This window comes from Ptiloglossa arizonensis, chromosome 2 (genome assembly GCF_051014685.1).
Source record: "Ptiloglossa arizonensis isolate GNS036 chromosome 2, iyPtiAriz1_principal, whole genome shotgun sequence".
In the NCBI taxonomy this organism is placed as follows: Eukaryota; Metazoa; Arthropoda; class Insecta; order Hymenoptera; family Colletidae; genus Ptiloglossa; species Ptiloglossa arizonensis.
The window spans coordinates 30,227,216-30,254,781 of NC_135049.1; the positions used below are offsets into that span (position 1 = coordinate 30,227,216).

The 27,566-nt window shown below is 32.8% G+C and overlaps 9 protein-coding genes and 1 long non-coding RNA gene across 19 annotated transcripts; 5 read left to right on the forward strand and 5 right to left on the reverse strand.

The window, feature by feature from the left end:
* Positions 1-56: 56 nt before the first annotated feature.
* LOC143143457 (condensin-2 complex subunit D3) lies at positions 57-5,690 on the reverse strand. The gene is made up of 2 exons (XM_076304704.1): positions 1,885-5,690; positions 57-1,825 (listed from the first exon to the last, which is right to left on the reverse strand). The coding sequence occupies exons 1-2, from the start codon at positions 5,427-5,429 to the stop codon at positions 1,366-1,368; spliced, it is 4,005 nt and encodes a 1,334-aa protein (XP_076160819.1). The 5' UTR covers positions 5,430-5,690; the 3' UTR covers positions 57-1,365.
* LOC143143477 (syntaxin-1A) lies at positions 103-7,086 on the forward strand. Its single transcript, XM_076304753.1, has 9 exons — positions 103-622; positions 858-953; positions 1,052-1,145; positions 1,205-1,279; positions 6,104-6,301; positions 6,376-6,449; positions 6,530-6,667; positions 6,744-6,854; positions 6,924-7,086. The coding sequence occupies exons 1-9, from the start codon at positions 590-592 to the stop codon at positions 6,993-6,995; spliced, it is 891 nt and encodes a 296-aa protein (XP_076160868.1). The 5' UTR covers positions 103-589; the 3' UTR covers positions 6,996-7,086.
* LOC143143473 (lymphokine-activated killer T-cell-originated protein kinase) lies at positions 7,006-8,762 on the reverse strand. The gene is made up of 5 exons (XM_076304745.1): positions 8,439-8,762; positions 8,127-8,363; positions 7,706-7,999; positions 7,425-7,634; positions 7,006-7,344 (listed from the first exon to the last, which is right to left on the reverse strand). Exons 1-5 carry the CDS (start codon positions 8,560-8,562, stop codon positions 7,196-7,198), a joined length of 1,014 nt encoding a protein of 337 aa, XP_076160860.1. The 5' UTR covers positions 8,563-8,762; the 3' UTR covers positions 7,006-7,195.
* Positions 8,763-9,002: 240 nt separating this feature from the next.
* Positions 9,003-14,017, reverse strand: LOC143143468 (uncharacterized). The gene is made up of 3 exons (XM_076304736.1): positions 13,422-14,017; positions 11,135-13,189; positions 9,003-11,058 (listed from the first exon to the last, which is right to left on the reverse strand). The coding sequence occupies exons 2-3, from the start codon at positions 11,164-11,166 to the stop codon at positions 9,504-9,506; spliced, it is 1,587 nt and encodes a 528-aa protein (XP_076160851.1). The 5' UTR covers positions 11,167-13,189; positions 13,422-14,017; the 3' UTR covers positions 9,003-9,503.
* Positions 11,329-14,421, forward strand: LOC143143472 (putative G-protein coupled receptor B0563.6). Its single transcript, XM_076304744.1, has 6 exons — positions 11,329-11,912; positions 12,116-12,375; positions 12,444-12,670; positions 12,766-13,067; positions 13,679-13,913; positions 13,996-14,421. Exons 1-6 carry the CDS (start codon positions 11,890-11,892, stop codon positions 14,188-14,190), a joined length of 1,242 nt encoding a protein of 413 aa, XP_076160859.1. The 5' UTR covers positions 11,329-11,889; the 3' UTR covers positions 14,191-14,421.
* A 157-nt stretch (positions 14,422-14,578) lies between these two features.
* Gry (trafficking protein particle complex subunit 11 gry) lies at positions 14,579-19,758 on the forward strand. 6 transcript variants are annotated; one of them, XM_076304708.1, is made up of 21 exons: positions 14,579-14,697; positions 14,828-15,029; positions 15,116-15,285; positions 15,361-15,549; positions 15,654-15,827; positions 15,891-16,058; positions 16,129-16,333; positions 16,417-16,590; positions 16,676-16,754; positions 16,820-16,874; positions 17,032-17,239; positions 17,321-17,523; positions 17,607-17,912; positions 17,979-18,184; positions 18,269-18,405; positions 18,475-18,687; positions 18,760-18,920; positions 18,988-19,210; positions 19,284-19,392; positions 19,468-19,544; positions 19,619-19,758. In XM_076304708.1, exons 2-21 carry the CDS (start codon positions 14,841-14,843, stop codon positions 19,643-19,645), a joined length of 3,273 nt encoding a protein of 1,090 aa, XP_076160823.1. In that variant the 5' UTR covers positions 14,579-14,697; positions 14,828-14,840; the 3' UTR covers positions 19,646-19,758. The 6 variants fall into 6 exon arrangements, 4 of the variants coding, with proteins under 4 accessions (XP_076160823.1, XP_076160826.1, XP_076160824.1 ...); XM_076304711.1 differs by having other exon boundaries at positions 17,982-18,184; XM_076304709.1 differs by having other exon boundaries at positions 14,593-14,630.
* Positions 19,675-21,318, reverse strand: LOC143143495 (uncharacterized). Of its 3 annotated transcripts, none has more exons than XR_012991166.1 (3): positions 20,824-21,318; positions 20,431-20,699; positions 19,675-20,111 (listed from the first exon to the last, which is right to left on the reverse strand). It is a non-coding gene; the product is annotated as an uncharacterized LOC143143495 (long non-coding RNA). The 3 variants fall into 3 exon arrangements; XR_012991165.1 differs by having other exon boundaries at positions 20,828-21,316; XR_012991164.1 differs by having other exon boundaries at positions 20,431-20,621; positions 20,828-21,292.
* On the forward strand, positions 20,031-20,784 carry LOC143143492 (uncharacterized). The gene is made up of 2 exons (XM_076304785.1): positions 20,031-20,204; positions 20,417-20,784. Exons 1-2 carry the CDS (start codon positions 20,055-20,057, stop codon positions 20,546-20,548), a joined length of 282 nt encoding a protein of 93 aa, XP_076160900.1. The 5' UTR covers positions 20,031-20,054; the 3' UTR covers positions 20,549-20,784.
* A 347-nt stretch (positions 21,319-21,665) lies between the features above and the next one.
* On the reverse strand, positions 21,666-25,470 carry LOC143143476 (putative serine hydrolase). 3 transcript variants are annotated; one of them, XM_076304750.1, is made up of 6 exons: positions 25,174-25,376; positions 24,778-24,980; positions 24,649-24,693; positions 23,470-23,705; positions 22,823-23,170; positions 21,666-22,734 (listed from the first exon to the last, which is right to left on the reverse strand). In XM_076304750.1, exons 2-6 carry the CDS (start codon positions 24,836-24,838, stop codon positions 22,483-22,485), a joined length of 942 nt encoding a protein of 313 aa, XP_076160865.1. In that variant the 5' UTR covers positions 24,839-24,980; positions 25,174-25,376; the 3' UTR covers positions 21,666-22,482. The 3 variants fall into 3 exon arrangements, with proteins under 3 accessions (XP_076160865.1, XP_076160864.1, XP_076160863.1); XM_076304749.1 differs by lacking the exons at positions 23,470-23,705; positions 25,174-25,376 and adding exons at positions 24,293-24,528; positions 25,400-25,470 and having other exon boundaries at positions 21,667-22,734; XM_076304748.1 differs by lacking the exon at positions 23,470-23,705 and adding an exon at positions 24,293-24,528 and having other exon boundaries at positions 21,667-22,734; positions 25,174-25,371.
* On the forward strand, positions 25,411-27,387 carry LOC143143475 (aryl-hydrocarbon-interacting protein-like 1). The gene is made up of 7 exons (XM_076304747.1): positions 25,411-25,728; positions 25,818-25,951; positions 26,048-26,227; positions 26,298-26,466; positions 26,535-26,721; positions 26,788-26,930; positions 27,009-27,387. Exons 2-7 carry the CDS (start codon positions 25,874-25,876, stop codon positions 27,209-27,211), a joined length of 960 nt encoding a protein of 319 aa, XP_076160862.1. The 5' UTR covers positions 25,411-25,728; positions 25,818-25,873; the 3' UTR covers positions 27,212-27,387.
* Positions 27,388-27,566: the final 179 nt, after the last annotated feature.

The following is a 27,566-nucleotide window of genomic DNA, read 5'->3' on the forward strand; positions in this document are numbered from 1 at the left end:
CCAAAATCGATTTAAACATTTAAAGATTTTTTATCGATTTAAGTTTTGTACCCTCGTTAATGGGTGATTCTTTGTTCCGAATTTATTTACCTAAATAAGCGTTGCATTTACATTACATTATTATTTTTACTAAGTAAGAATAATTTATGCTAAAATGTATGCAATCGTTCAAATATTCTAAGAAAGGAAATCGCTGTGTTAAAAAAAAAAAAGATTATTACGGTCGTAGCAAAAAAAAGAAAAAGGCTAAAAGAACACGTTAAAGGTGCATAATTCATATCGAAGTCGTCCTTGTATTCCATCTGCTAAGTGCCTGTTTCCTATTTCATTTCAGATGCAAAGCATCTTCTAGTTAAAGTAATGCAGTTTAGCTGAGAAGTGTGTCAAACAGTTCAGTACAGAGGATAAGCATAAATATTAAACTTTTTACAGATTGAACACAATCAATTGTATAGTAGAATGCCAATCTCACGATGGTTTTTTATCAATTATCTTTGTTGCACTGATAAGATAGATAGCAGAATACATATTTTGTGTACCGTATTCACGGAATTATCAGTTACACGTTGATTCTCAAGCAATACTCATCATGGTTCGCGATCGACTGCCAGACTTACACGCCGTTAGTATTTTATCACTCGAATGAATCAACAATGAAAATTATTACTTATATTACGGTGTTAAATTGAATAAAATTACATGTAAAATTCGCATTAATGACAAATTATCGAACCTACCATAGCAAACGCTGTAACATAAGTGGCTTCGTTTTGAAAAACTAATATATTCTTTTCAATCTTTAGATTTCTATTGAAATGCAGATGTACAATGTAATATTTCTTTCTACTTTTCTTTAGGGTCAAATTAACAGTACTAAATTTGGTAAAGGATTTTTACAAGAAGTACACATTCACAAATCCCAAAATAAAAAATTGAAAGAAGTATTGGATGAAGTACGTATTCATATTATAGATATACAGACTGTTAAGTCACCGTTCAAATATCACAGACCTTCACATTGGCAGTAGAGATATAAATAATATTAATACAGGTTGAAGAAGTTCGTGCGTTAATTCAACTTATTGCCGAAAATACTTCTATTGTAAAGGATTTACATAATAATGTTCTATCGCACACAAATAAAGGTAAGAACAAAGTACCAAGTGTTTTACCTATTTGATAATTAATAATTTTCGTATTTCAGATATACAAAAAGAATTGGAAACTCGTACGTATACTATTTCGCAAACATCTTTTCGTATTCAACGAAAATTAAGAGGTATGTAAACTTTTTCTTTGTACACATTTCTATAAATTGCACCATAAATAAAAATAAAGAAATAAAAATACTTTGCCTTACCTATCCTAATCAGACTCACTATCATCTTGAACTTGGAGCGTGTTTATTTCTACTGTTTTACGTTCGAAATTATTTGATCGTTTTGCATTTTGAAAAAAAGTGGAAAGTCTTCTAGCTTTTGAAACACGGTCCGTATTATCAAAATCAAAACAACTTGACGATTTGGGTGTACTTGTGCTCGGACCAGGTTGTGAAGGTGAAGGTGGTTGTAAAATTGGCGTTGAAGATATAGGGTGCCAACTATCTAAAGAACTAGTTGGTGAAAGTGGAGGATTAGGATTTGCTGATGTACTTTTTAAGATCAATGGTTGAGAAATTGAAATACGTTGTAGCTGAACTATAGGGTATAAGTTACATGTTCTTAACTCTAAATTCTTGGTAGATCTAGTCTGATTATTTGTTTCGGATGGTGAACTTCCTTCTTCGCTAGAGTTTTCATCCTCGCAACCAATATCTCCCATTTGTCTGAAATACGTAATGATCGGTTAGTAATTAATAGTATATTAGATAATACTTTTACATACTTCTTGAATTGTTCCACTTCTTTTTCCAAATTAGTGTATTCACTTAATATGTTTGACAATTGGTCTTTGTTATATTCTGAATATGTTTTAACCAAAAGTCTTTTCACATCGTTTTCTAGTGGAGATTTTAAAACTGATAACTTTTTTCTTAGTTTTATTAATATAGGTATTAAAACTTCTAAACCATGTTTTTTTATTCCTTCAATAATAATGCTTATTGCATTGGCAGCTGGTGTATTTGTTTGAACTGCAGATTCTTCAGATTCTTGTTGATCATCATCGCCGTGTTTGTTAAAAGTTGATGGTCTCAAGCGATCATTACTAATCACATATAATGCATCCTTTAAAACACCCGCTCCTTCCTCTTTTTTAACATCGACCGAATTAATGCAAGTTCCACCGAGTATTTGACTAGTTATTTTTACAAGTAATTTTATCTTTCCTGGAGGATCTAAGTGGTCCAACATAAAGTCATAAATTGTTCGTCGTTTATCTTCATTTTTTTTCCCAGGAAGAGTTAATGCTTTTCTTTCCTTTTCACGCATTTTTTGATGACAAATTTTATGTTGAGATTGATAATTATTATAATGATATATACTTTGTAAAAACTGCTGCGATATCAATGTCTTATTCTTTGTTAAAAGCCTTTCTTCTATTAAGAAAATAGTTAATTCTCGTATCATATTATCTGAATCTGACAACATTGTCAGCATGTGAAAAAAAAATGGGCCCTTAACTTTTACATAATCTTCAAGAAGAAGCTGAATGAATATTACCATGATAGCTTCTCGTACTTGGGGACTCGAATCCTTCATACTGACACACATATCTGACAAGTAGGGTTCAACTAGTGCAGTGAATCTAATACAAATATCAGCTAAAGCCTTTGCAGTGTTGATTTTCACAGCAATTTCAATAGCTGAATTCAGGTTTGTTTCCTGCCTCATTAATCTACCAAATATTGGGACTACTTCTTTTGCAACCTCGCGATCTCTTACCGCTTGTTGACCAAGAATAACAACTGCTGATGCTCTGAGCTCTTGTATTTCCTTGATTGCTTCTGGCAGGGCTTCCCATTCTAAGAGCACTCCTTGCAAGATTCGTAATGTTAATGGTGAAATTTTACAAGTACATAAAAGTGTAGCATGTCCTAAAGTAAACATAGCTTTCAGATAATTAGGAGCTGCTTCTATAGCCAGGCTTTCATTTTTAAAAATTTTTTTAATTTCTGTCTCTGAAATCTTAATCAATTTCAGCATATTTAACTCCAGTAAATTGCTATCCTTATTAGGATTTAAATACTGTATTATATTATGTATAATATCTAAACAAATACTAATCAAACCAAAGTTGATTTTAAATTGCTGTATACATTTATAAAGGTAAACATGGAGACATTCCAATACTTCATTATCTAAGGACTGCCACGAATATCTTAAAACTTGCAGAACTAAACTTGTATAAAAATCATTCTCTTCAAAAATTTCCTTATAATTTGAAATATATTTATTCATATTCGGCAACTTGGTATTTTCAGCCAGTGCAGCTAGAAAAATCCAAGCTCCTATATTATTATTTGTTCCAATATGAGATTGTACATTTTTTACTACAGAATTAGTAATGACACCAGTTTTAACCCATAAGTTACAAGCTTTTGATAAATGCCTTCGCATTTTCATGTTAGTTAATATACTTAAAATTTTCCATGGTAAAACACTTCCTGCATTATTAGTACATATAGATGGATTTACAATTCTGTTTAATAATAACTCTTGCAAATATTCCAGTACCTTTTCTTGTACTTTGATTTCTATATCAAATATTTGTGGTATAACAGTTTGTATCCACTCATCCAAAAGTTGAGAATTATCTGGAAATTGTTGCAAAATTTGAGATAAAACTTGTACAGCAAATCGACGTACTGTTAGTGTCGGATCTCTACACCGACGACTAACCACAGGTATTACTTCATTCATAAGAGTCGGAAACATTAAAATTAAATTTTTCAAAATCTGCAATGCGCTTCGTCGTATCATTGCTCTTTCATCTTCTATTCGTTCTGTTAACATATTTATTAAAACATTTGAGCCAGGTAATAAATTAATGTCTTTAGATAGAGCATCCTTTATGTCATCGAAAGTGAAAAATTTCTTATCTGGATCAGATACTTTGAATATAGTTTGAAATACTGCCTTGTCTATTTCATTGTCAGACTCTGTAAATTCAGCAATTATTGCCATGGCTTTTCCTCTCACCATATTTGAACAGTCCATGCATCTGCTTAATACAATTGCAAGGAATACTTTTTTTGCTTGAATCTTTAGACTAGCAACCATATTGTAATCTATCAAAAAGGATTCGATCAATAGTTTTCCAATTATTTCTTGAGCAAATATTCTGAATGGTATCTTATTATGATGTGACAATAGTATTAAATTTTTAAAGGCTTCTAATATAATGTTTTTTTTACATATTCCAAACAGTTTTATCAATACACTGGCTTGCTTTTGACGAGCTTCAAGTCGATCTGGACAATTCAACATCAAATGTTGTATTAATGTTATAATAGCAGTTTTAGCTTCTTTTTCATATGTTTCTAATAAAACTTTTAAAAAATTTATAGTACATTCACGTATAGTTGTAATAAATTTGACTTGCATATCCATGTGACTACATAACAAACGAGGTAATACATACTTTGCTATGATTGTTATAGTAACTTTAACAGCTCCGTGCTTACTATCACACAATTGTTGCAAAGCTGAATAAGCATTTTTTGTTAATGAAACTTCTGAAGTTCCTCTTTGCCTACTAGTATATTGAGAATCCACACAATCGTTTTCTATTTTTGTAACTTCAAGCAATCCATGTATAGTAACATCTAAAGATTGTGCATGATCCTTAAACAAGAATGATTTTATCATCATAATAAAGCTACAAATGATAATATTTAAATTTTTTATTAAAGCTTCTCTTTCACTGGGTGAGAGGATATTATCATTTATTGACTCGTCACTAATATTAAAATCATCTAAACTCACTGCTTTGTTACGTTTTCTGATGGGTGACTGTAATTGCTCAGAGTTTATTTTTAGTGTTTCAATGGCTCTTTGATACAAGTTGGGATGAAACACATTAAATGCGCTGCTTCCAGGAACAGCCAAAAGTATGAAATATAAATTAGTTGCATATAGACACGATTGTCTTGAGTCTCTCTCAGCTTCTTTACCCTGACCACTTTTTATTATGTAACCCAATATAGCTAATAATGCACGCACCTTTACATCTCTAATAATCAATGTGCTCCAAGATATATCGGAACAACAATGTTCAGAGTCATTTTGGTTTGTGCCTTCTGCTAGCCATGTTTTTATAGTGATATAAGATTCGTGCAAAAGCAATCTCATGTCTTCACTCTCTAAAAACATGAGGTACTCATCAGGTGGTTCATTGTAAATCATAAATTCTGCATCCCAAACGGATTGAATCCAGTCTTCACTGAGATCACTGAATTTAAAGTCGTCAAATATTTTTAAAGACTCCATAGTAACAACTGCATTCGGTTTAAATCATTTTAAAACGAAACTACAATTGTTATCACATTTCTTCAAATATCTTGCGAATGTAAACATAACCTTAACTTATCATGCGATAAAAAAAACTTAAGGCCTCAGGTTATCATTTTCTGAGAACGTATCGATAATAAATTTATAATTTCATTGTGGTGTGCATCAACAGAAAACTTTATTGACCGTTTACCGAGGAACATCTCGCTCAAAATTACAAAAGTTCTACAAGGGACTCTGGCGTCCATTCGGAAGCGGGAAACTAACCGACCAATTAGATTCGCTGTAAAGTGCAACGTAAAGTTTGTGTGTAACTCCCACACATAGTACAATACTTTTATGTGAATGTAGTCAGATACTATATAAATAATTTATGTATTCATAAAAAATAATCAAAATCCCAATTCATTAATCAAAAATATTACATAATTAGATTACAGTTAGTAATAAATATTTTGATTAATATTGATTATATTTTATGCAGGTAAATCATTTATAAAATAATTTTGTGAGATTAAAAAAATGTTCCCCAGTTTAACATTATGAGAAATCCACACAATAATGCAAATAACTTTGCATTATAGAAGTTTTTAAATTAAATTTCACTTTAGTTTTTGAAAACCTATTCAAACGTTTTAATACATTTTTTATAGAAATGGGAAAAGAAATCGCTACCGTTGACGATTTAAGCCTATCCAGTGCGAGAGATGAGCCCGCATATATACGAATTAAAACCTTACAATATACAACGATGTTAAGACTGTTTTCCGAAATTATGGAACAATACAATACGTCTATGTTAAGATATCACGAAAAATGCCAATTACTGTTACAACAGCAAAAAGTGTTAAGTATGTTTTCTTAAAAAATATAAAATTATTTTCAGTTAAATATACTTATATTATTTCCATCTTCACTTTTTTAGTCAGGAAGCACATCACAAGTGAAGAACTGGAAAAGCTACTCGATTCTCAAGAAAACAGTTTATTTGTTGGTAATGTAAGTGTTTATATGTACCTTTACATTATTACTTTTCTTTTTTTACGAAATGCAAATGAATGTAATTTTTTTTTTAATAGATCTTAGAAGATAGCAAAATTGCAAGACAACAATTATCAGACATACAAACTAGGCACTATGACATAATAAAATTAGAAAAATGTATTGTAGAAGTTAGGGATATGTATACTGAAATGGCATTCCTCATTGAAAAACAAGTAAGTGCAAAAAATATGTGGAACTATAATAAGCAAATATTATATATAAAAATATCTTTCATTATCTTTATAACAGGGAGAACAATTGAATAATGTGGAATATTTTGCTGGAAAAACTGCAAATAATGTTGATAATGGCCGTACTAATCTTAAAAAAGCAGAAGAAAGAAGTCACAGACACAGAAAGGTATTAGTATTACAAAAGATAAATATATATTAAAAAAAATAAATACTCTAATACAAAATATTTTTCCAGAGAAAAACTAAGATTTTTATTATAATCGGTATAATACTTATTATTCTCATAATAGTATTTATATTTTTGTAATAAAAAAATAGAAACTGGTATAAAAGTGGAAAATTTATTATGTGAACAGCGATGTGCAGTATTTTTTAGAAAATAAAGTAATTACTATGTATTACTAAGTGTTTTTCACTATCATTCTAATATGCAGTACATACAATTCTTATGACAATTATAAAACTATTCTCGTCAAAAGAATTCAAAACAGAATAAGATTATTCATTCTATTTATATATGTAATTTTCGAAATATTTAAGAATACCTTTGGCACTAGGCCTAAGAATATGTTCTAAGGTAGTGCAAGCCAAAAATAACTCAAGTACTTTTTCATATTCTTTCCCTAGATCAATGGCAGGTATTGGAGGACGAGTACCTGTGATCATTAATGTATTTTATTCGATATAGTAGCTCTTATTTTAACTACCTTAATAATTATATTATTAATGTACTTACCATACTTATCATACAGAAGTCTATTCTCTATGCCGATATCTTGTTCATTAGTTTCTATACCATTTGTCGTTTGCATTTCTGACATCGACTCATCGAAAGAATTATCATCCGTTTCTATACTTCCAACATGAGGTATTGACAAAGCTATCATTTCCCAAACCACAAGACCATATGCCCAAATATCTGCTTTATTTGTAACTGGACCATCCTCTGATAAATAAAATTTATAATTATTTTTTTTTCTAATTATTTATATACGTACATTCAAAAATGTAACCAACCATGTATTATTTCAGGTGCACTCCAACAATCTGTTCCCACGTATGTAAAATCACCTTTTGATGTGTCTATTTCTAAAGATTCTGTAAGAGGTACAGACACTCCAAAATCGCAAAGTTTAACTGTACTATAATTCTCAGAAAGCAACACATTATAACTCTTTACATCACCATGTAAAATATGTGCAGTGTGATGTAAATATTCCAATCCCTTTATAATTTCATATGCAATTTTTAAAATGTCCTTAGCAGGAAACGGATCATCGCTAATATTAAGCCTATATTCTATTTTATCACCTAACAACATTATATTTATTTTTTTAATAAATAATTTTGAAGCTACATATCATAAATGAAGAAGAATATAGTTTTATTAAGGTAAGCTAGGAAATCAAATAGTGAACATATATATATTGAAGAATACCTAAAGAAATGTCCAATTTCTCCATTGCTAAACATGGTTCACCATTCGCAACTTCAGTGAAAGCCCGAAAACCGACAATGTTTGGATGATTTAGTTTACGAAGTAATTCTGCTTCAAATCGAATGCGTTGACTGTATTTATTATCATCCACGGCTTTTTGATTTCTTTTCTTTATTGCCCATGGTGATCGAGCAAAACCAACCCTTGGTGATCGTTCCAAGCTGAATACGCTAACACCTATGTAGCAACGTATTCGTGCATTAAAACAATTTATAAAGAACATTATAAATTTAAATATTTGCATGTCTTTACCACATCCGTAACCTATCTGTTCTAGAAACGGTGAGGCCGGTATTTTAATAGGCGTTTGCAATTCTGGATTATCTTGCACTCTACTCTTGTATCTTTTTGACGTCGGTGTTTTAAATTCAGTCATTCTGTTGATTGTAAATGCTATTATTCAATTTTAATTTGACGCGTTCTATCCCCATTCACTCGATCAGTCTCAATCCGTTGGTTTTTGAATTTTCTCAACATAGACGTTTAAGTACTGCCAACTTAAAATACCGCTTTCAACAAAAATTAGTTTTGTTAAACTTTTTTCCAGTATTAATATAAATTTTCTCTGAAAATTATGAATTAATTAAAACAGAAAACTTTGATGGCTATTAAAAATATTATCGTTATTGGCCAATAATAAATAAGCTAGAATAGCGCTACCAATATGTATTTAACATGGTGATTTAAATACAAAATTCAACGGTACGGAAAAGAAACAAAATCAAAAAGTAAGCAATTTAACGTTTATCTTTTTATAATCGGAATTGTATTACGACATTACAATAAACTTTCTCAAATTACAATTTATCTATTTATGCTTTTAAAAGTACCAACAATATTGCTGAACTTAACTACAGAAACTGAAGAATTCAATCATTTTTTATTCAAACTATTAATAGAATATAAATATTTTTTGTTGAGTTGTTTACTTGCTTTTTCCGTCTACTATGCGAAGGTTAATGGTATACCGTGACTAAAGGTGAAGGCTACAAAGGAAATAAATTTCTGCATCGTATACATAAAGTTAAGAATATATGGAACTAAGAAACCTTTGTGTATGGTATGTAGATACATAATGTGTATTACGTATGTGTACGCATACACATTTTTAAGAAGGTACGAACTATGTATCCCGTTTGTAGTATTCGTTCGGTGAATTAAAAAAAAAAAAAAAAAAAGAACTTCGTACTTTCTTTTTACTAAACATTCTATTAAGATTGATTATTAGATTGGATAACTAAACCAGCCGAATTCGCATCAATGAAAAAATATACATTTTTAATCTTTGTATTTATATCCAAATACTTTCGACCTACTTTATCGATCGATGGAACGTGTGTCTTCTTCGATCGATAATAAATTTACATTGTTATCGGAACTGCCGTTTACGTTCTCCCGTTCTTCCGCACTCGTGGAATTGTCATTTACCGGGGCAAATTTCTTCAAACTAGAATTACTTCTGTTGATAATAATAGACGCATGCTTCTTTCTCCTCTCGGACAATATATCGAACAAACTTCTCCCGCGCTGTCTCGAATTCGTGAATTTATTCGAAGCGTTTTCTTCGCTACGTAGATTTTTTGTCGGCAAGATTCTAGGCGGCCTCTTGAATCGTCTCGCTTGAGTAGCTTTCGTTTGATCTTGGTCCACGGTCTCTGCGTTCACGTTGCTCACGGATGAAGAATTCGAAGAATTAAAGGAGCCTTCGGTTGTTTCTACCTTCGATTCTTCGTTAAAGACCGAACCACCACTTCGAGAGACGCGTTTAACATTCTCGGTATCTTCCGGGTGTGATAAATTTCTGATTAACGTATCGTCTCGCTGTAGCGAATCAAGTTTGCTCACTGAGCTTGCATTTTCGTTGGTCGCTCGAGTGGATACTTCATCGAGCGTAAGAGGTATCTCTAATGACGTTTTCTGCTCGAGATGACCGTTTATTTTTTCAGTCACGCTTTTGGGTATCGACGGCAACTCGAAGATCGCTTTCGGACGGTAAGCTTTGTTCAAGATCGCTTCTCCACGGATTGGTGGGTCGATTCTTCCCGCGAGACTTGTCCTCTTTTGTGCCTTTGAGTCTCTATTTTGAAACAAAACCGCTTGCCTCGAGGATGTTCTATAACTTTCAAAATTCGTTGCTTGATCAATCAGAACTTTGATGTACGATTCTTCCTCGTTATTTTGTGTAAACCGTGGGACATCCGATGTCACGAATCGATCACTAACTCTCGTTATAGATTCTTCTTGTTTCACAGGTGTTGGTGTACTCGTTTCGATTTTCTTAACCGTTCCAACGTACCTCTGTCGCGGTTTTAGGAGCTGCAACGATGACTCTTTATTCGCGTTCGTGAAGTTCACAAGATTTTTTACAGTCCTCGACGCGTTCGCGTGACTCCCAGAAGGAACCGTACGATCGACACTTTTCTCTTCCACGGTGTCCGTGTTTGCACGGTGATCTTCGGAGAATCGAACGTTCAACGACAGCACAGGTGCATCCGACGATGATATTTCCAACGATGGAACGCTGGAGCGTACCTCAAGATTTTCTCCAACGTACATCGAATCGGAGACGCTTAATATCTCGTTCGCGTCTGTTTCTGTATCCGTTTCGTCGTTTGCCTCGAGTCTGTTCCTGTGATCTTGGAAAGGTCCATTCGTGTACGCGGATTCTATCGGTTTCGGTACTATTGAGCAACATCTCGCTAAACTCTCGCTTTCGCAAGGCAGTATCAACACCTGACTGTTGTTATAACGGAATTCGGATCTGTTTGGGCACTGGTTGGCAGGACGACATGGACAGGAATCGTCCGTCGCCAGAGTCTGGATTAGATCCGCGTTACATACCACGATGCAGACATTGACGAATTGCGCTATCCTGAAAAGAAAAGAATAACAATTAAGCTGAAACGACACCTCGAGCGTCGAAGGATACACCAGATCCTATCCGTTACCAGAATATGCATCTTTCATTGTCGGTCCTCATGTCGAGCTGGTCATTCGTTGCAATCTCGTCGTTGGGACTTGTTCCAAAATTAAGAGGCGATCATCGGTTTCACTTTGATTTTATACCGGTCGACCCCACTCAAAGTTTGGTATTTGGCAATCTATAGCTCATCTATTAAGCCGGGCGTCCTTTTCAGAAAATAGCACGGAGAAAGTGAAGGTTTTCGAGCCGATTTAAAGCTTTCCTTCTTACGCGTCCGCATGTTATCGCGTGGTGACGATCTTACAAACATTCCTGTCGATCGTTTCAATTACGAATCGCGGCGCGCGTCTAGAGTTCTCTCTGTCGTCGTCACGGACCCGGCTCGTTCTATTAGTTTACCCCCGAGGGCGCAGTTTTATTGCATCTTTAACCGAGTTATCCGGACGAAGGGCGCTGGAATATAATTATAATGTAGAAGTAAATATACTTCGGGTGTAACAATAAGCGAACCGTCGTCCCGAGAGCATGCGCGATATCGGTTTTTCACCACCGGGGAACCCGGCGGTGAGTTCATCGAGGGGATGAATCTCGCAGAACTTGTTGTGCACCTTGACGCGACGCTTTCAGCTCAAGTGGCTGTCAATGAACGCGGTGTAACGCGCCAGATAAAATTTTATTTATGGCAAGAACTACCATAAAAGTCTCTGATCGTGGTGCATCCTCGATGTGATTCCACGGAACGTGTTACGATTCTCGCGATAAATAGTTCCGGTATCCGCTATGTTGACGGGAGTTCTCAAAGGGTACGTTTTTTTTTCTTTTCTTTTTTTCCTCTCCGTTTCGACCTAACGGGCCGATTGAATTCCGATCCAGAACCTCCAGCGAATCGGATCCACGACGCGAGACGCGTCTAGGTATTCGATGTTTGCGCGGCGACGAAAATTGTTCATAGCCCGATGTCGCAAACCCGTTTTCCACGATTTGTAAAGCGTTGTAAAATTTTTAGAACACTTTTGTCCAGCGTGAACGGAAACTCTACGTGGAACGACGTTGTCCACGCGAACAAAAATGTTCTCCAGGAGACGACGCCTACGTTGCGAATTATTTACCGAATAATAATTCCGACGATCGTGGCCAGCGGTATATTCGGCAACGTATTGATACTCGCAGTGTTATCGACGCCAATGTTTCGAGGTATCGCCTACCTGTATCTCAGAGGAGTTACATTTGCGCATATCGGAGTCCTGGTGTCTTGGATACCGATATGTACGTACTCGTGACATACGTTCGCAACTGTCCACGATACCGTACTAACAAAATGAATCTAATTTCAGTTATCAGACTGGGTTACGGGATGAAGAACAACTATCCATCCGTGTTTTATCACGCTCATTTGGAGCAGGTCGCTGTCAACACCTTTGCAGCCGCGAGCATTTTAATAATGACCTGCTTAATCGTGGATCGATACATTTTCATATTCTTCCCGGCCCGCATCCGCGGTAGAAACGCGCGCAAGAATGTCCGCTCGTTCATCCTGTGCTCGTTCATCCTCGGATTCGCGGTATACTTTTCAAACGATTTGTCTCTATTTACGCGTCGTACGAAGACGAATCGACGGGAATTACGAGACTAATTTCGATCGTGATCGTTGCGCAGGTAAGCGCCCCGCTGACTGGAATGAGAACGGTGCACGAGGAGCAAGAAAATTCCGTGACCCTCTTTACGTTGCGCGAAAATACTTCCGTAACGCGGAACGCGTTATGGCACGGTTACATCTGGATCATGGAAATTGTGGTGCGCCTTTGTCCGACGATGATCCTCTTTCTACTGAACACCGTCGTTGTCAAGAGGTTTTTGCACCTGAACGCAAAGAAAAGAGAATTTCAATCGGTCGCCGAGAAATACCGTACCGCGAACGTTCCCGATGCGTCTCTGCTCACCCGTAACCGTGGATACAGGTAGCGTTGTTACTCGTAAGCAAATAGCAGCGAACTGTCTTCGGGGAGTAGTGTATGAAATTTGAAATCATTCGCTGCTCGATCGATCCATTTACGCCCGTGCTTCGAACCAATTCGTTCGACTGAAACGAGATCAAAGAATAATCATTTACCGGACGTGTAAAATTGTTTCCTCGTTCTTTTCCCCTCAAGGTCGTTTCAATGTCGAATGAACAAATTTAATAAATTTACACGTATCGATCTTTACGCGCGCTATGGTAAAAGCTGAAGATCACGTTCAATAGTCAAGTATGTAGGGAAAAATACAAAGTGACCTTGAAACGAGTGAAAACGTAAATAAAATTTATCATTTACCTATACACTAGATCTCGAATAAAGAAATATTGTTACGTGTCCTCGGAATGTTTTATCGTTTGACAGGTACGTAGTTTGTACGATGTTTGTCTCGAGAGGTCTTATGTAACACGAGCAGCTTGAAAAACGAGCAAACTTTTCCCCAATAATAGGCTACAAAATAATCGTTCGAATAACGTGCAACCTGGTTAACAGTTAATATCCATTGCATGCACTTGAGTAATCATTCTTCTTATCGCGCGTAAATCATTTTTCAGAGAAGAACAGCACCTGGCCACACTAATGTCGGTCATGGCGGTATGCTTTATGGTGACGATGATACCATCGATACTTCTTCCATTTTTGTACGATAACAATGAAACCGCGGACGATGGTTATCATCTATTTCGAGCATTCGCAGCTGTCACCGAGCTTTGTAACTTTGCCGTTCACATTGTCATATATTTCTCCTGTAGTTCAGTGTTTCGGGAAGAGTTTGTCAAGATCCTTCAGGTATAAGAAAAACAAAACGAATTAAAATGATCGAGACGAAATATAGGACAAACATTTTATATTGAATTTTTTCGAAATATAGAACAAATGCAGGACGGACATCGAAGAAGACATCGAACGACCAATTGGAGAAATCGAAGATTACAGTCGGCATGGTACAACGGTCCGATTAACTCCTGAGCCGACAAAATTAAATTCTCCTGGTTCCGCTGGTAAATTGAATCCCATGGAAGAAGATAAAGAATCGGAATTATTGAATGCCTCCGATATTGTTTAAGTATTGTACGATTAAACTGCAAATGAAACAATTTAATCACAACAAATGCATAAATTCAAACCTAACCCAGATCTAACCCAGACCTAAAATTGCATCCAATCGAAATGAAATTTTATTCTAAAGGATAAAAACTGTGTAACAAACATTTATTTCATACTTGTAACTTGCTTATGACTTATGGTAAATAATTATTCCGTTTTTGCACATTTTCTTGGCGTTTTATTATATTTATTTGGAGATCAAGTTAGAATTATTTAAATAGTTAGTTTTGCTGCCTATGAATTCTAGTGCAGACGCGCTCTTGTGCATCTATTTTCGCATCAAATCTATGAATGTCGTTATAATAATGATCCTAGGTGACACTACCAGTCCGAACCACACATCATTGGCAGAAGTACATAACCTAAACTGTCAAATTGCACGTATTTAGAACACATCGAGTACGTGTGAACTTTCCTTGAACATTAAGTTCTAATTTAATAGTCTTTTATTCAATGTAGGTCATTGGTAAGATAATTGGGTATGGTTGGTATGGGTATGGGAATTAATGTCAGAATTATTCATATAAAAGTTATTCATAGATTTATTTAATTTGTACTTTATGTATAGTGTTTATAAAATTATTGTATTTTTACAGATACTTCGTAACTATGTTTGAGTTACCATCGGAATTAACAACTAAGCCATTGGCTCTTATTGGCTTGACTGGTTTAGATATTACAAATCCTGTACATCGTTCAATTTGGGATGCGTTTAGTAATAATCGTAGATTACAAGTTTCTGTTATTCAATTTAAGTTACTTAGTCTCACACATGAATTTCCTACAGTAAAACCCAAGGTATACAGTATTAAACAATTGGAAAGTATTAGAATATTAATTGATTATTTTTTAAAAGTTAACGCATTATTGATAATGTATTTTAGCGTAATTCATACGAATGGTATATACCCAAAGGAATATTGAAACGTAATTGGATGAATAAATACCTTAACGAAATTCCAGCAGTTGTTGTTGTATTTTATGATTTAGATTGGAACGATCCCCAATGGAATGAAAAAAAAATGGAATGTGCTTCTAGAGTACAAACACTTAGGTAAAAATTATATTGTGCGATATTTGTATTATATTAGATATTATTGTGATCATTACTTGTAATTGCTTGTCTCAGAAATGCTTTGGAAGGCAGAACTACAAAAATAGCTGTTGTACTCATACAGCATTGTACACAGCCACCACCAGGTTCTGAAGATGCTTTAGCATCTGAACGTGGTACAGCTGTTTGTGGAGCATGTGAACTACTTCCGAAATTATTATACATTTTACCACATGGAGACCACTTACTGGGGTACACGTCTAGGTAATTAATAAATTAATTTGAATTAACAAATTGATTTAAACAAATAATTGTTATTCGATTGTATATTCTATCTATTCTATTTATGGTGGTATGTACATTTACAGATTAGAAAATGCATTATATGATCTAGCACAAAGCTTTTATCAGCACGAGTATCGTATTGTAAAAGGACACAGAGATCAACTTAACAAAAATTTGCATCAACATCTATTTGTGCGTCATCAGTTTAAGATGGCATTTTTAAACGAACTTAAACAAGATCAAAATGTGGCTAAAAGGTACATTTGTTAACATTAACAAATAGTCTGCTTATATTTAAAAAGTGTGAAATGATTTTGCAGGCATTATTTGCAAGCGTATAATAATTTGTTGGAAATAAAAATGACAGATACAAATACAATGGAAGTTAAAACTATTGCTAGTTTCATAAACTACAAATTATGTAAAATAATGTTCAGTTTAAATGTACCAAAAGAAGCCATATCACAATATAGAGTTTATATTGACAGGTCAGAAAGCAACATAGACTACAAAATATGTAATAAGTACTATTGTATTAATATTAAATTGGTAGTGCAGATTCAAATTGAAAACTGGTCCAAAGGAACTTATGTTTGAACATCATGCATGGATGTGCAGTCAATTTTCTACATTTGCAGAATTATTTGATGACGCTATTCGACAGGGTCTTCCTGCTGTTCAAACTCAGCACCCTGGATATTATTTTCAATCAGCGGCTCATCATGCAGGCTTAAGGCAAACATGTTGCAAAGAACTCTGTCAGGTATAGGAGTTAAGATACATAATAAAAAGAATGTTATATGTAACTTTTAAGTATAATAACATATACATTATTTGTCATTTTAGAATATTAACAGTTATCCAGAACCAGACCCATTAGCTGGAGAGGATAAACTTGAATTTTACGGACAACGACCGTGGCGCCGTGGAAAATTAAGTGCAGAACCGACAGATCCAGAGAAAGAAGCAATTGCTATACAGGCTTTACAATACAAAGAAAAAAATACAGTTAATCATTCTGTAAGGCATACTTATATTCTTTCTGTTTTTAGTTTTCAGTAATTGATTATTACACATATGTACATAACTAATATTTAATTTTCAGAAAATAATTATTAGTCTGTTAGGAAATGCAATTTCGCAATTTAAAGTGTACAGAAGTCCACGAATGAGAAGAGTATTAGGTACAGCACATTTGTTTACAAATTTCTTTTTATAAATCATGTGTAACTGAATAGTTGTGTTTCAGTGGTACAAATGGCAGAGGAATATTATAATTCGCAGGATTATGGAAAAGTTCTCACGTGAGTTAAAATTAAATTCTTATTATAGTAACAAAAATATTTGGAAATTGCAAAAGAAACTTTGTGCTACTTGTTAGTCAAAAGATTGATAGTAACGTTATTTCCTCTAAACTATTTTCATAACTTAACATCAAAATCATAAAATTTGATTGGCCAGATTATTGATGCACATGTTGTGGGAATATCACGGTGAACGGTGGCCCGTCTTAATCACAAATATCTTAAAGTATGCCTTGCGAGCGGCTTATCTATCCACAAGTATTCAAGACTACATCACATTAGCATTTAAAGCATTGGGACCTTCCACCACATTTTCAGAAGATTACAAAGTTGCTGTTTATAATAATATTATTAATATCCTTCATGTGAGTGAATTTTACATTACAAAACATTATATTAACAATTAATAATTAACAATTAATTTAAATATTTATATAAAATAATAGAAGAAACCACCAAATCCGGAGCCCGATTTACCCGATAATGTGAAACCTTCTGCATTAGAGAAATGGGTAATGGACCTTAATCAATCAGAACCGATTGTCTTTACAATTGATGATAATATGAGTTCGTTTGTAGAAGTTAAAGCACGATTTTTGCAACCAAAGTATGCTGTTAATTCTACAGTCAGTGTGGAAGTTATTATCAGGTAATCTATTTTTAGTTTATGTAACATTTACATAGAAACAAACAGATCTTGACTTTTACTACGATTTACTATTGTATTTACAGAAATTCATACAGTGGCGTAATAGAATTTTCTAAAGTATCAATAACAATTCTCAGTGCAAGCCGCAATTCAGAGTTTACTGTAACTGATGCTAAAAGTAGTAATCTTACTTTTCATGCAAAAGAAACAAAAAAATTTCTTTGCAAATTTCAAGCACCAAAACAAAGCGATGGTAGTGAGATACGCATCACCACTATTTCGTTGTTCATGGGTAACGACACCATTTGTTGCATTGTTTTAAGATTCTCTACTGTGGGAAGAGAAACAAATTTCTTGAGTCGATTGTATCCTGAGATACAGCAACTTCGGTACGTTCAAAACGAAACCTTTATAAATGTTTTTTCACAGAATGATGCATCTTATATTTATAATAGCAGAGGAGAATTTGAAACAATACAACCGCTAGTCAATGCAGAAATAAAACAAGACGAATCTAGTCTGAGTATAAGTGCAGAATCCAACAATCCAGCACTTTTAGGAGAATGGCTTCCAATTAAAATATCTATTACCGCTAATGAAAATATATTATCAGCATTGTTAAGTGTGTCACTTGTATCTGATGGAGCAAATGAACAATCAAGTACGTGTTAAGTTATAATATTGAATGAAAATTATTATAATGTTATATAATGTGTTTGCTAATTTTAACTTCACTAATTTGTAGCGGAATTAAGTTTAACAATGCTAAACAAACCATCGTTAATATCGGTACCAATAGATAATCTAAAGAAGAATTGTAGTACTGATGAAACAATATACTTAAGAGCCCATAAAGTTGGCGATAGATATGTTCATATAAAGGTAAGTATTATAGGCTTATTTTTGCATTTTTTAAATAAAAAACAGTGTATGTAATTTTCAAAATTATAGGTTGAGTACTCAAGATCTGAAGAAATAAAAGGAACTAAAGAATTAACATATTTATTGTCAGTTGCAAAACCGTTTGAAGTATCTACTTTATTTTACACTGTACTTCTTGAACCATTAACCAAAGGTTTTATTGATGTACCTTTCATAATAATGCCCCACGTTTCTTGTATTTCTCAATGGCCACTAAACATTATTAATACTTCTATAGAATTGGTAAGTAATATTATCATTATTCATTATTAATCTCTTATTTTGCATCACAATATTATTTGTGTAATTGCACAGGGTGATTCTATTGAAAAGGAAAATGGAGACGAATTAATTTCTGCTTTAGCAGGTATTACACTTTGTGATGGTGAAACAGGTACAGATTCGTACTATTTGATACCCAAAAGCGGTGGTAAGCAACCTATCAGTACAGGAGTGTACACTATTAAATGGAAACGGTAAATAACAAATTATGTAAAACTGTAATGACGTAAAGTAATTAAATAACGTTATATGCTATTTTAGTGCGGACGATGACAATGCATTAGAAATTAGTAGCAGTGTAACTTTAGCTCCTTTGTGGGTTGAAGATGCAGTGATTGGTCTAGAAGCTAAATTGCCGGTCCACGGTTGGGTTCGCACACCGCTACTTGTATCATATTTTATAAAAAATCACTCGGATTATATGATTACATTGCGATTGACCATGGAAGCCAGTGAAGCGTTTATGTTTGCTGGCCACAAACAAGTAAATAGTAATTTGAGAACATATACAAAAAATGCGTAATATGGTAGTTAATTCGATTATTTACCATTCTCAGGTCGATATTTATATACTTCCGAAAAATGAAAGAAAAGTTGAATGGATATTACGGCCACTGGTGGCTGGTTTTGTACGACTTCCAAGTTTGTCTTTAACAGTTCCTGCTGGTAATAATTTTATCGCTCGCTATATTTGTCATACTTATACCTTTAATTCATATTTTATTTTTATATTATGTGTAGATGAGGAATATAAAGTAAGTAAAACACGACTTTTGGAAGTGATAGAACGATCATTGCCGAGTCATATATACATTCTTGTAAGTAGTATGATTTTATTACATATTGACACTCAAATATAAAAATTACACGACTATGTTATATTTTTTTGTAGCCAACATCACAAACCTTAGGAGAATGAATGTACAATAAGGAGATATTCAAATGTCATAACTTCTATCAAAATGTATTATTTAAACGTAGATACATATTGCACATAAATCGTAATTACAAAAGCATTTCATACTTAGGATTATGAATATCAGTCTGTTGAATATAATTTATTTAAGTTATTTGAATGCGTAATAAAAACAAAATTCCTCTACCCTTCAAAGTATTTTCGTGTTTGCTGCATGTGTATGTATGCGTTTATTCGATGCGGGCGTCGATATCGATTATGTTGCCACAAGTACCATATTTCTATAGAAACCAGTTGCAATACACGGTAGGCATGCGTGTACGTTTACTATATCATTTTCAACCTGTTGAAATTGAAAATTATGTAAAAGTGAAACAGAATAGTTACTTGTGAACATTAAAGGTCGTAGATAATGACGACACCGATACAGGCCAATGATAACCATGCGGGCAAGGTTTCTTCGGAACATCTGCAACATGAAAAACATTTGGAGCACTTCCTCACGCCTATTTTTCGCATAAACTCGGAAAAATCTTTGGCTCGTAATCGAAAGTTCATAAAGGTATAGTATTATTACCGACATTAATTTAGCACGTAGAAAACGCTGAATATAAAATTTAAGATATAAAGTTTATGTCGCGCATGTACATTAGATTCGTTTAAAATTTCACGATAAAGCCTTTTTTTTCATCAATATAATATGAATTACTGTCTTATCGTAAAAACATTACTGTAATAAAACGTGTTAAATTAAAATCGATATTTTAAAAACAGGATTTAGAACTTACGAAAGCTCGCTTGAGGACTTACGCAGCATACACGCCTACCGATAGAGAATTACAACAACGCGCAGCTGAATATCGTAAACATCTCCAGAAATATAATCAAAAGTCGGTTTCCTCCTAACATCGTGTCGAGTTCATCTCAAGGAGTGAAGTACGTTCTTTCCCAATCTGATAACTCGAGCCGAACGAACAAACTTTCAAGTGAAAAGTTTGTTGATCGTTAGGATCGATGGATCAGACCGACAATTCAAACTTGATTAGATGGGATTAGACTGGCAGTAAAATGGATAAAATCCATAAACATAATGTAGTAAATATGAATGTCACATAGTACCAAAATAAAATATTTTATCTCGATAGTTACGTAATTTCATATAATATAGAAAAATCACATACTTACAATGTAGCAACGACGAATTCTGTATTGTATAGAACCAATAATTTGTACGGGAATACTAAAGGAGAACGTGTAGACAACTGCAGTCAGTATTCACCTGTCGGAATGGAATATTCACGTTCGTTTCTACGTGTGACAGCATTATCGTCGCTCGTAATTACTGACACGCAGAACGTGTATGTACGATAGGATAAGTTCGTTTCAGGAGTTACCTGATAACGACCTAAACCAATAATTCGACAAAAAGCCCCGTATAATACCGTCACGTTAAATTCCATCCACGGACTAGAATTTAAGTTCCGACCTTCGCACATGCATTGAAATATATTGTTATTACACGCGTAACATTGCGATAAATTAAATTGAAATGTTCGCGGCAATTATTTTTACACAAAGTCGCTACGATGTTTACTTTATTATATCGCGTTTTTAATGCTCGTATTTTTACGAAATGTTTTAAGCTACCGGTTGCTACTTGAACTTTCGCTTACCTGCTCCTCGATAAGGCATAAATATACGTTATAAATCCATCTCCCCGATCGCTCTATACCGATTAAAATTTTAAACAGAACTGACACGTAACAGCTACGACGGATAAGGTCTTGGTACATAATTTTATTTCATTTCTACGTGGCATCGTTTCTGCCAGCTGTGTAAATGAATTGACATCGGAAACTTCTCAGTTTGACCATTGTATCTAGCCCAGAAACATCTGTATCAATAACTTCTTTATCTCGCGTACGACGTTTCTTTTGTAATTTGATCGCAGTGGTAACGCAGTTTTCCGTAACTCTTAAGAATGTTATAATCGGTAATTAGAGTAGATTTTTTGTTGGTGAGAATGAACAAATGAACACGATTGTTTATTTGTTTCACTGTAATTATTTATTATAATAAATTACAAACAATAGTTTCATCGTTAAATATGTTAAAAATATTTTACGAAAAAAAAAGTTGTAACTAAGGAAAGAAGCGAAATGATAACGTGTATCACTTCAAAGTAATTTATCGTCGAGTTACGTGTAGAAGCATAAACCGGTATAAGTTTGTTGCATCGCGTTCCTAACGTAATAATGCGTTATCGCTGTTGTCGACCGAACGTAGTCCGTTAAACAAAATATTACACCGGTAGGTGTAATAACAGCAACGTTCATTGTCCTTGTAAATAGTAACTTTTATTTTTAACTTACGTCGCATGTTTGAACAAACAAACTACTAAACTATTACTTTTCTTTTTGAAATGAATATTAATAACTCTATGCACAAAAACTGAACAATCTTTGATTTACTATCTTCATAAAAAAATAGAAGAATCCGTTGCGTCTAACAAATATTTCGTTACTTTATTAATACTTGGAGGAAGTAGTATACTTTAAATAAATAATACCTAGTGTGCGTTTATACTCACTTATTAAATATTTCGTTAAAAATGGTTGTACTTTAGCTAAATTAAATTAATCGATGTAAACCGTAATCTATCGTGGAAGAACATAAAATCTGTACATAATACATACAGAATACATTTATTTCCTAAAATAAACGTTTGTTTAAATTTTATAGATTATACGGATCTCTGTCTAATGTAACCTGCACAAAACTAATTTTTAATTTCAAAACTACTGTCTATTTTCATTGATTACATCTAAAATGCTTCATCATTAAGTACTTATAAATTTGTTAATTAATGGTGCAATCCTTTCAGGATTATTCAAATGCACATGATGAGTTCCTTCCACTTTCTGATATTCAAATATTCGTGCACCTATTTTTATTTGATTTAAAATTTTATCATAATTTTCGGGCTGATCGTATTTCAATCCATCAATAGCACGAATATTAAGATAAGCACATTTTATTTGATTCGCATAGGCAAGCACTAAATCCATGGATAACATACCTAACATAGAAACCTGAACAATTAAATATCAATACATTAATGTGTATATATATTATAGATTTAATTATATTAATTATAAAGTAGCAGATTACGTTCGTTACCTTTAATCGTGCATCGCGTGAAAAGCAATATCGCCCAGAATCACAGGTGGAACGTGTACCACGTTTCATTAATATTATTGCACTTTCTTTAGTTATAGAACCATTATAAGCATCTTCGACTATTTGAAGTGCTTCTTCGTATGAATAGGATGGAACACTATTAGATTCCATTGTTTCGTATTTTAGAAACTTATCCACTGTATCACCAGTTATACCAGCAGTTTTTATTACATCTTTTACACCAGGGCCTGCAATATCTATACTAATCAGGAACTCCACTTCATCAGGATATGATGCAGCGTATAAAAATGATATTGCTCCTCCTAAAGAATGTCCAAGTAGTTTTACCTATATCGATAAGAAATAATTGTGTAATATATACAGTATTAAAAAGTAAATAAGAAAGAAAGAATATAAATATCGTAGACATCAACATTAGTACTTAGATATTAATTTTTTTGTACAAATAATTATGAATTTACAAATGTATACGTGCATTTATATGTACAAATATCATATGCTCAATCATATTAAACACCTCCTTTTGTGTCGTGCACTGATATAGCATAAACAGATAATAACAATTTTTAAGGATGACTGTTACACTTATATAGTTGTGGAGTGGTACAATTAATCCACTCGCTAACCTTGCTCCAACTGAAATGATTGATAATTCTACGCAGTAGAATAATACCATCCCAGTAAACATGATAGTACTGGCCCTTTGGATAATGAGAAGATAAACCATGTCCAGGCATATCCACACAAAGTACAGAAATGTCAGCAGGTAATAAAGGAATCAAAGTGTCAAAACTGCCAGCATTATCTTGACGTCCATGCAGTGCCACTATTGGTTGGATCCCTTTGGGACCCCACCATTTGCCTGCAGGTAAGTTTTAATTATATTATGATGAAATTATTAAATTATTTTAATGCAAGAATTTTTTCACCATAAGTATGTCATTATTAATATCAATAACTTCTAGAAATCAATGTCCAAGAGAGACTTTTAGAATGAAACAAAGTTGTAGCCGAACTACGAAATTTTGTTGTCTTCTCAAAGGCTCATCTGTAATCTATAGTTATACAACGATATTAAATGATTTGACATATGTAATGACATGTAATTTTAAGTTACATTACGTCTATTAATAATAATTAATGATTTTAATATTTAATATAAACCTGTAACAGTCAACCTTGCTGAAGAAAATGTTTAAAACTTAACAGAAATTGTAATAAAATACACCTAATAAAAAGATATTTCTGAACTTGAAATATTTAAAATTGAATGTTAAAATAGTAAATAAATGTCCTACTTGTAAAAGAAATAAAATATCAATATAAATAGAAGGTAGTACAAATTATAATAAATTGCACTGTAAACTTAAGAAAATATATTTGCAGATAAATATTAAGCAAAGTAAAAATATGATGCAATCGTTGTATAACTTTTGTTTGCTGGCTAACCTTGTTCCACTTGTAATATTTAACAATTCTACGTAGCGATAGAAGCCCATCCCACAATACATGATAGAATTGCCCAATAGGAAAGTGGGAGGAATGACCATGGCCAGGCATATCTAATGCTAAAACAGCTACATTTGATGGCATTAATGCTATCAAGGTATCAAAAGTCCCACAATTATCTTGCCAACCATGTATCGCCACTATTGGTTGATGATCCTTTGGTCCCCACCATTTGCCTAAATTTAGCATTATTATACTACTATATTTATTCGACTTCTTTAATGTACAAGTTTTAAAAGAATTTCATGTTTTTGAAAGGATATGAAAAAGTATATTAAATTAAAACATTTACTGACCGCTTAAGTGACCCCATGGTACAGGTATTTGAATTTCTTCGACACCTAAAACCAATAACACATTACAGTAACGATTAATTAAAATGTTTGTAATATAAAACTTTTAACATAAAATATTGGTAAGCTTACTACGTGTTTTATGTTCATTTATACTATCAGTGAAAGTAGTGTTTTTTTCAGTAATACTCATCTGGCTGAGTCAGGAATATTAGCAATGGTTAAAATGTAAAATGTGTTCTTCTTATATTACTTGATAATATACCCTTTTTTCCTGTACTTTCACGGAAAATTTGTGAAGAACATACAAGAAGTTATTGTCTCCAAACTAAATGCTAAAATACATTATTAGTTAACGAGCTGCTCAAATTATACCTGTATAGTCATGTAAAATTTTGTATAATCATTATGCTTTGTACAAAGTTCACAATTATGAAATATTTGTTTTCTTTTACAAAAATTAAAAATTGTTAAAGCATCACTAGGCCTAATGTTTGTAGTATTTACTAATTATTAAATTCAACATACATTTCATGTATTTTTATCGTAAAGTTCATTCGTAAATATTAGAAGAATGTAGATATTAATATTATGAACATTTGCGAGCATACACAGAAAGTTATTTAGTCACTATGACAAAATTGTACTAGTCATCAATGGCAGAATGATTAGATAATATTTTCTTCAAGATAAATTCGAAAGAGAATCGTTAGATCCAATGACACACTTTAAGAGTACTAGTCATACTACGTACTAGTTCTATATCGTTTTTTGATTGCGGTACTACACGCTGTGTTGTCAAATTATGGTTATCGCTAGTTTCGCTACCATGAGTTGTATCATGTTTCGTCATAAGTTACGATATTAAATGCACGAACGTTGTCATTCTTAATCATGCAAAGAATTATCAAAGAATAAAATAAAGTTAGTGTATTTAAACTGAAGTAATGACTCATCAAAAAATTAATTTTCTATTAAAAATGATAACCTTTAGATAAGTGTGTATTGAAAGTGGTACAAAAAATGTTTTATAATGATTGAAGTCTACAGGTCACTCACCTGTAAACTTTTATAGTTCAAGTAGTAAGTTTTTTTCAATTTTGCATTGTAAATAAATACTAATGCTCTGTGGTTCATGAATACATTGATATCATAATTTCAAACTGTTTTAGGTTGATTTTAATGTACTCTATTTATTTCACTTGTTATTGTTATTTACATCATTAATATGGATAATAAGACGTTTATAGTAAAAACTGTGATCCATGCAGGAACAAAAACATGCCATTTTGTACCTGGATCCAAAGTATGCATTATAATTCCTGATTGTATTTCTGAAAGTATTATTTTATTTCATATCTATTCTTTTATATTAATATAAGGAATGTGTTTAAACATTTAGGTTATTTTTCATTTTAAAACAACAAAATGTAATTCAGAAAGGACAGTAATAGATGATACCAGAACCATGGGAAAGTTAATGGAGCTTGTTTTAGGCAAGAAGTTCAAACTTGAAGTATGGGAAGTTATTGTACAAAAGATGGCATTAAATGAAGTAGCATGCTTCAGAGTTGATAAAAGCGTATGTTTATAGTAACATGAAAATACAGTCGAAAGCTTAACATGTACTTTCACAGTGCCTATTGCTTTAGTTACTCACAGCATATCCTTTTGTGTCTAAAACCATGAGGGAATTCGGAAAACCGCAATCGGAAAAACGTGCCCACCATTGTTGTGGTGTAACTTTACAAAATGAAGGAATTGGATATGATGATTTAAATGAACTCATTAAGTACCCTCAAGATTTAGAATTTACAATTGGTAACTGCTATTCCTTTAGCTTATGGCTATTTCGGATCAAAGTTTTAAGCCCTTACTCTGTTTTGTAGAACTTGTTCAAGTTATTTTACCAGGAGAATATGAAAAGGAATCATGGCAAATGACTGAAAATGAAAAACTAAAAAGTATTCCTGACATAAAAGAGAAAGGAAATATTTTGTTTAAAGAGAAAAATTATGACGGTGCTTGTAATACATATGCAAAGGGAATTGGATTGTTAGAACAACTTATGCTTGCGTTAGTATTTAATATGTTCACACATTTTTGTTATACATATTGCTACTTATTGCGTCTAATTTGTAGTGAGAAACCAAACGAAGAAGAGTGGCTAGCTTTGAATCGATTGAAAACTCCATTGCTACTAAATTATGCACAATGTAAATTGATTCAAAAAGAGTATTATGCTGTCATAGTACATTGTACTACAATTCTTAAGAATGATCCAGGTTTGTGACTCTATATACCTTTCGTTTTATGTGTACTTAAAAAAATAAATTACTAATATATTTATATATTATTATTAGATAATGTAAAAGCATTATATAGACGAGGCAAAGCATACATAGGTGCCTGGGATGAAGAAAAAGCTATTAAGGATTTAAAAAGAGCTGCTGAATTGGATCCTACATTACAAAATACAGTTGAAAAGGAGTTACAAGCATTTTCTGCAGCCATAAAAGAAAAAGATCAAGTAGAAAAAAATAAGTTATTAAAATTATTTAAATGAATAAATGTATGTTACATTGAAGGAAAGCATGGAAATTGTAATTGCAATATTTGATGGTTTTTATTTGTTAGCATTTGAAGATTTTAATTCGTCGATGCACAAAGATTATTAAACTTATTATTATTTATGTATAATTACAAACTATATCGTAAATGAAATATAAATATTATTTTTAATCAATGTATAAATTTAATATGTGATAAATGTATATAATAATTTAAATATACAAAAAGAATAAAACGATTAAATTACGAATTAATAATTTGTTAAGTTTTAATCTGCGGGTTCGATTTATTTAAATTGACGGGAATTTATATATCTCCCTCTCGCTTTACTATCTATTTGTTCTTGTTCA

Bases quoted from the DNA above. Each gene is read 5' to 3' on its own strand.
- LOC143143473 (XM_076304745.1), bottom strand. From the start codon at position 8,562: ATGACTGAATTTAAAACACCGACGTCAAAAAGATACAAGAGTAGAGTG. The intron at 8,364-8,438 runs GTAAAGACATGC...GTTGCTACATAG, and splicing joins ACAGATAGGTTACGGATGTG to GTGTTAGCGTATTCAGCTTG. The intron at 7,635-7,705 runs GTTGGTTACATT...TTTATTTATCAG, and splicing joins TGCACCTGAAATAATACATG to AGGATGGTCCAGTTACAAAT.
- LOC143143475 (XM_076304747.1), top strand. From the start codon at position 25,874: ATGGATAATAAGACGTTTATAGTAAAAACTGTGATCCATGCAGGAACA. The intron at 26,228-26,297 runs GTATGTTTATAG...CTATTGCTTTAG, and splicing joins GCTTCAGAGTTGATAAAAGC to TTACTCACAGCATATCCTTT. The intron at 26,467-26,534 runs GTAACTGCTATT...TCTGTTTTGTAG, and splicing joins AGATTTAGAATTTACAATTG to AACTTGTTCAAGTTATTTTA.
- LOC143143476 (XM_076304750.1), bottom strand. From the start codon at position 24,838: ATGAGTATTACTGAAAAAAACACTACTTTCACTGATAGTATAAATGAA. The intron at 24,694-24,777 runs GTAAGCTTACCA...TATTGGTTTTAG, and splicing joins AAATGAACATAAAACACGTA to GTGTCGAAGAAATTCAAATA. The intron at 22,735-22,822 runs GTAACGAACGTA...TTAATTGTTCAG, and splicing joins CACGCGATGCACGATTAAAG to GTTTCTATGTTAGGTATGTT.
- LOC143143477 (XM_076304753.1), top strand. From the start codon at position 590: ATGGTTCGCGATCGACTGCCAGACTTACACGCC. The intron at 6,450-6,529 runs GTAAGTGTTTAT...TTTTTTTAATAG, and splicing joins ACAGTTTATTTGTTGGTAAT to ATCTTAGAAGATAGCAAAAT. The intron at 6,855-6,923 runs GTATTAGTATTA...ATATTTTTCCAG, and splicing joins GAAGTCACAGACACAGAAAG to AGAAAAACTAAGATTTTTAT.
- LOC143143472 (XM_076304744.1), top strand. From the start codon at position 11,890: ATGTTGACGGGAGTTCTCAAAGG. The intron at 12,671-12,765 runs GTATACTTTTCA...ATCGTTGCGCAG, and splicing joins CGTTCATCCTCGGATTCGCG to GTAAGCGCCCCGCTGACTGG. The intron at 13,914-13,995 runs GTATAAGAAAAA...TTCGAAATATAG, and splicing joins AGTTTGTCAAGATCCTTCAG to AACAAATGCAGGACGGACAT.
- LOC143143492 (XM_076304785.1), top strand. From the start codon at position 20,055: ATGACGACACCGATACAGGCCAATGATAACCATGCGGGCAAGGTTTCT. The intron at 20,205-20,416 runs GTATAGTATTAT...TTTTAAAAACAG, and splicing joins GTAATCGAAAGTTCATAAAG to GATTTAGAACTTACGAAAGC.
- LOC143143457 (XM_076304704.1), bottom strand. From the start codon at position 5,429: ATGGAGTCTTTAAAAATATTTGACGACTTTAAATTCAGTGATCTCAGT. The intron at 1,826-1,884 runs GTATGTAAAAGT...TACGTATTTCAG, and splicing joins GAAGTGGAACAATTCAAGAA to ACAAATGGGAGATATTGGTT.
- LOC143143468 (XM_076304736.1), bottom strand. From the start codon at position 11,166: ATGAGGACCGACAATGAAAGATGCATATTCTG. The intron at 11,059-11,134 runs GTAACGGATAGG...TTTTCTTTTCAG, and splicing joins AATGAAAGATGCATATTCTG to GATAGCGCAATTCGTCAATG.
- Gry (XM_076304708.1), top strand. From the start codon at position 14,841: ATGTTTGAGTTACCATCGGAATTAACAACTAAGCCATTGGCTCTTATT. The intron at 17,524-17,606 runs GTAATCTATTTT...TTGTATTTACAG, and splicing joins AGTGTGGAAGTTATTATCAG to AAATTCATACAGTGGCGTAA. The intron at 18,688-18,759 runs GTAAGTAATATT...GTAATTGCACAG, and splicing joins TTAATACTTCTATAGAATTG to GGTGATTCTATTGAAAAGGA.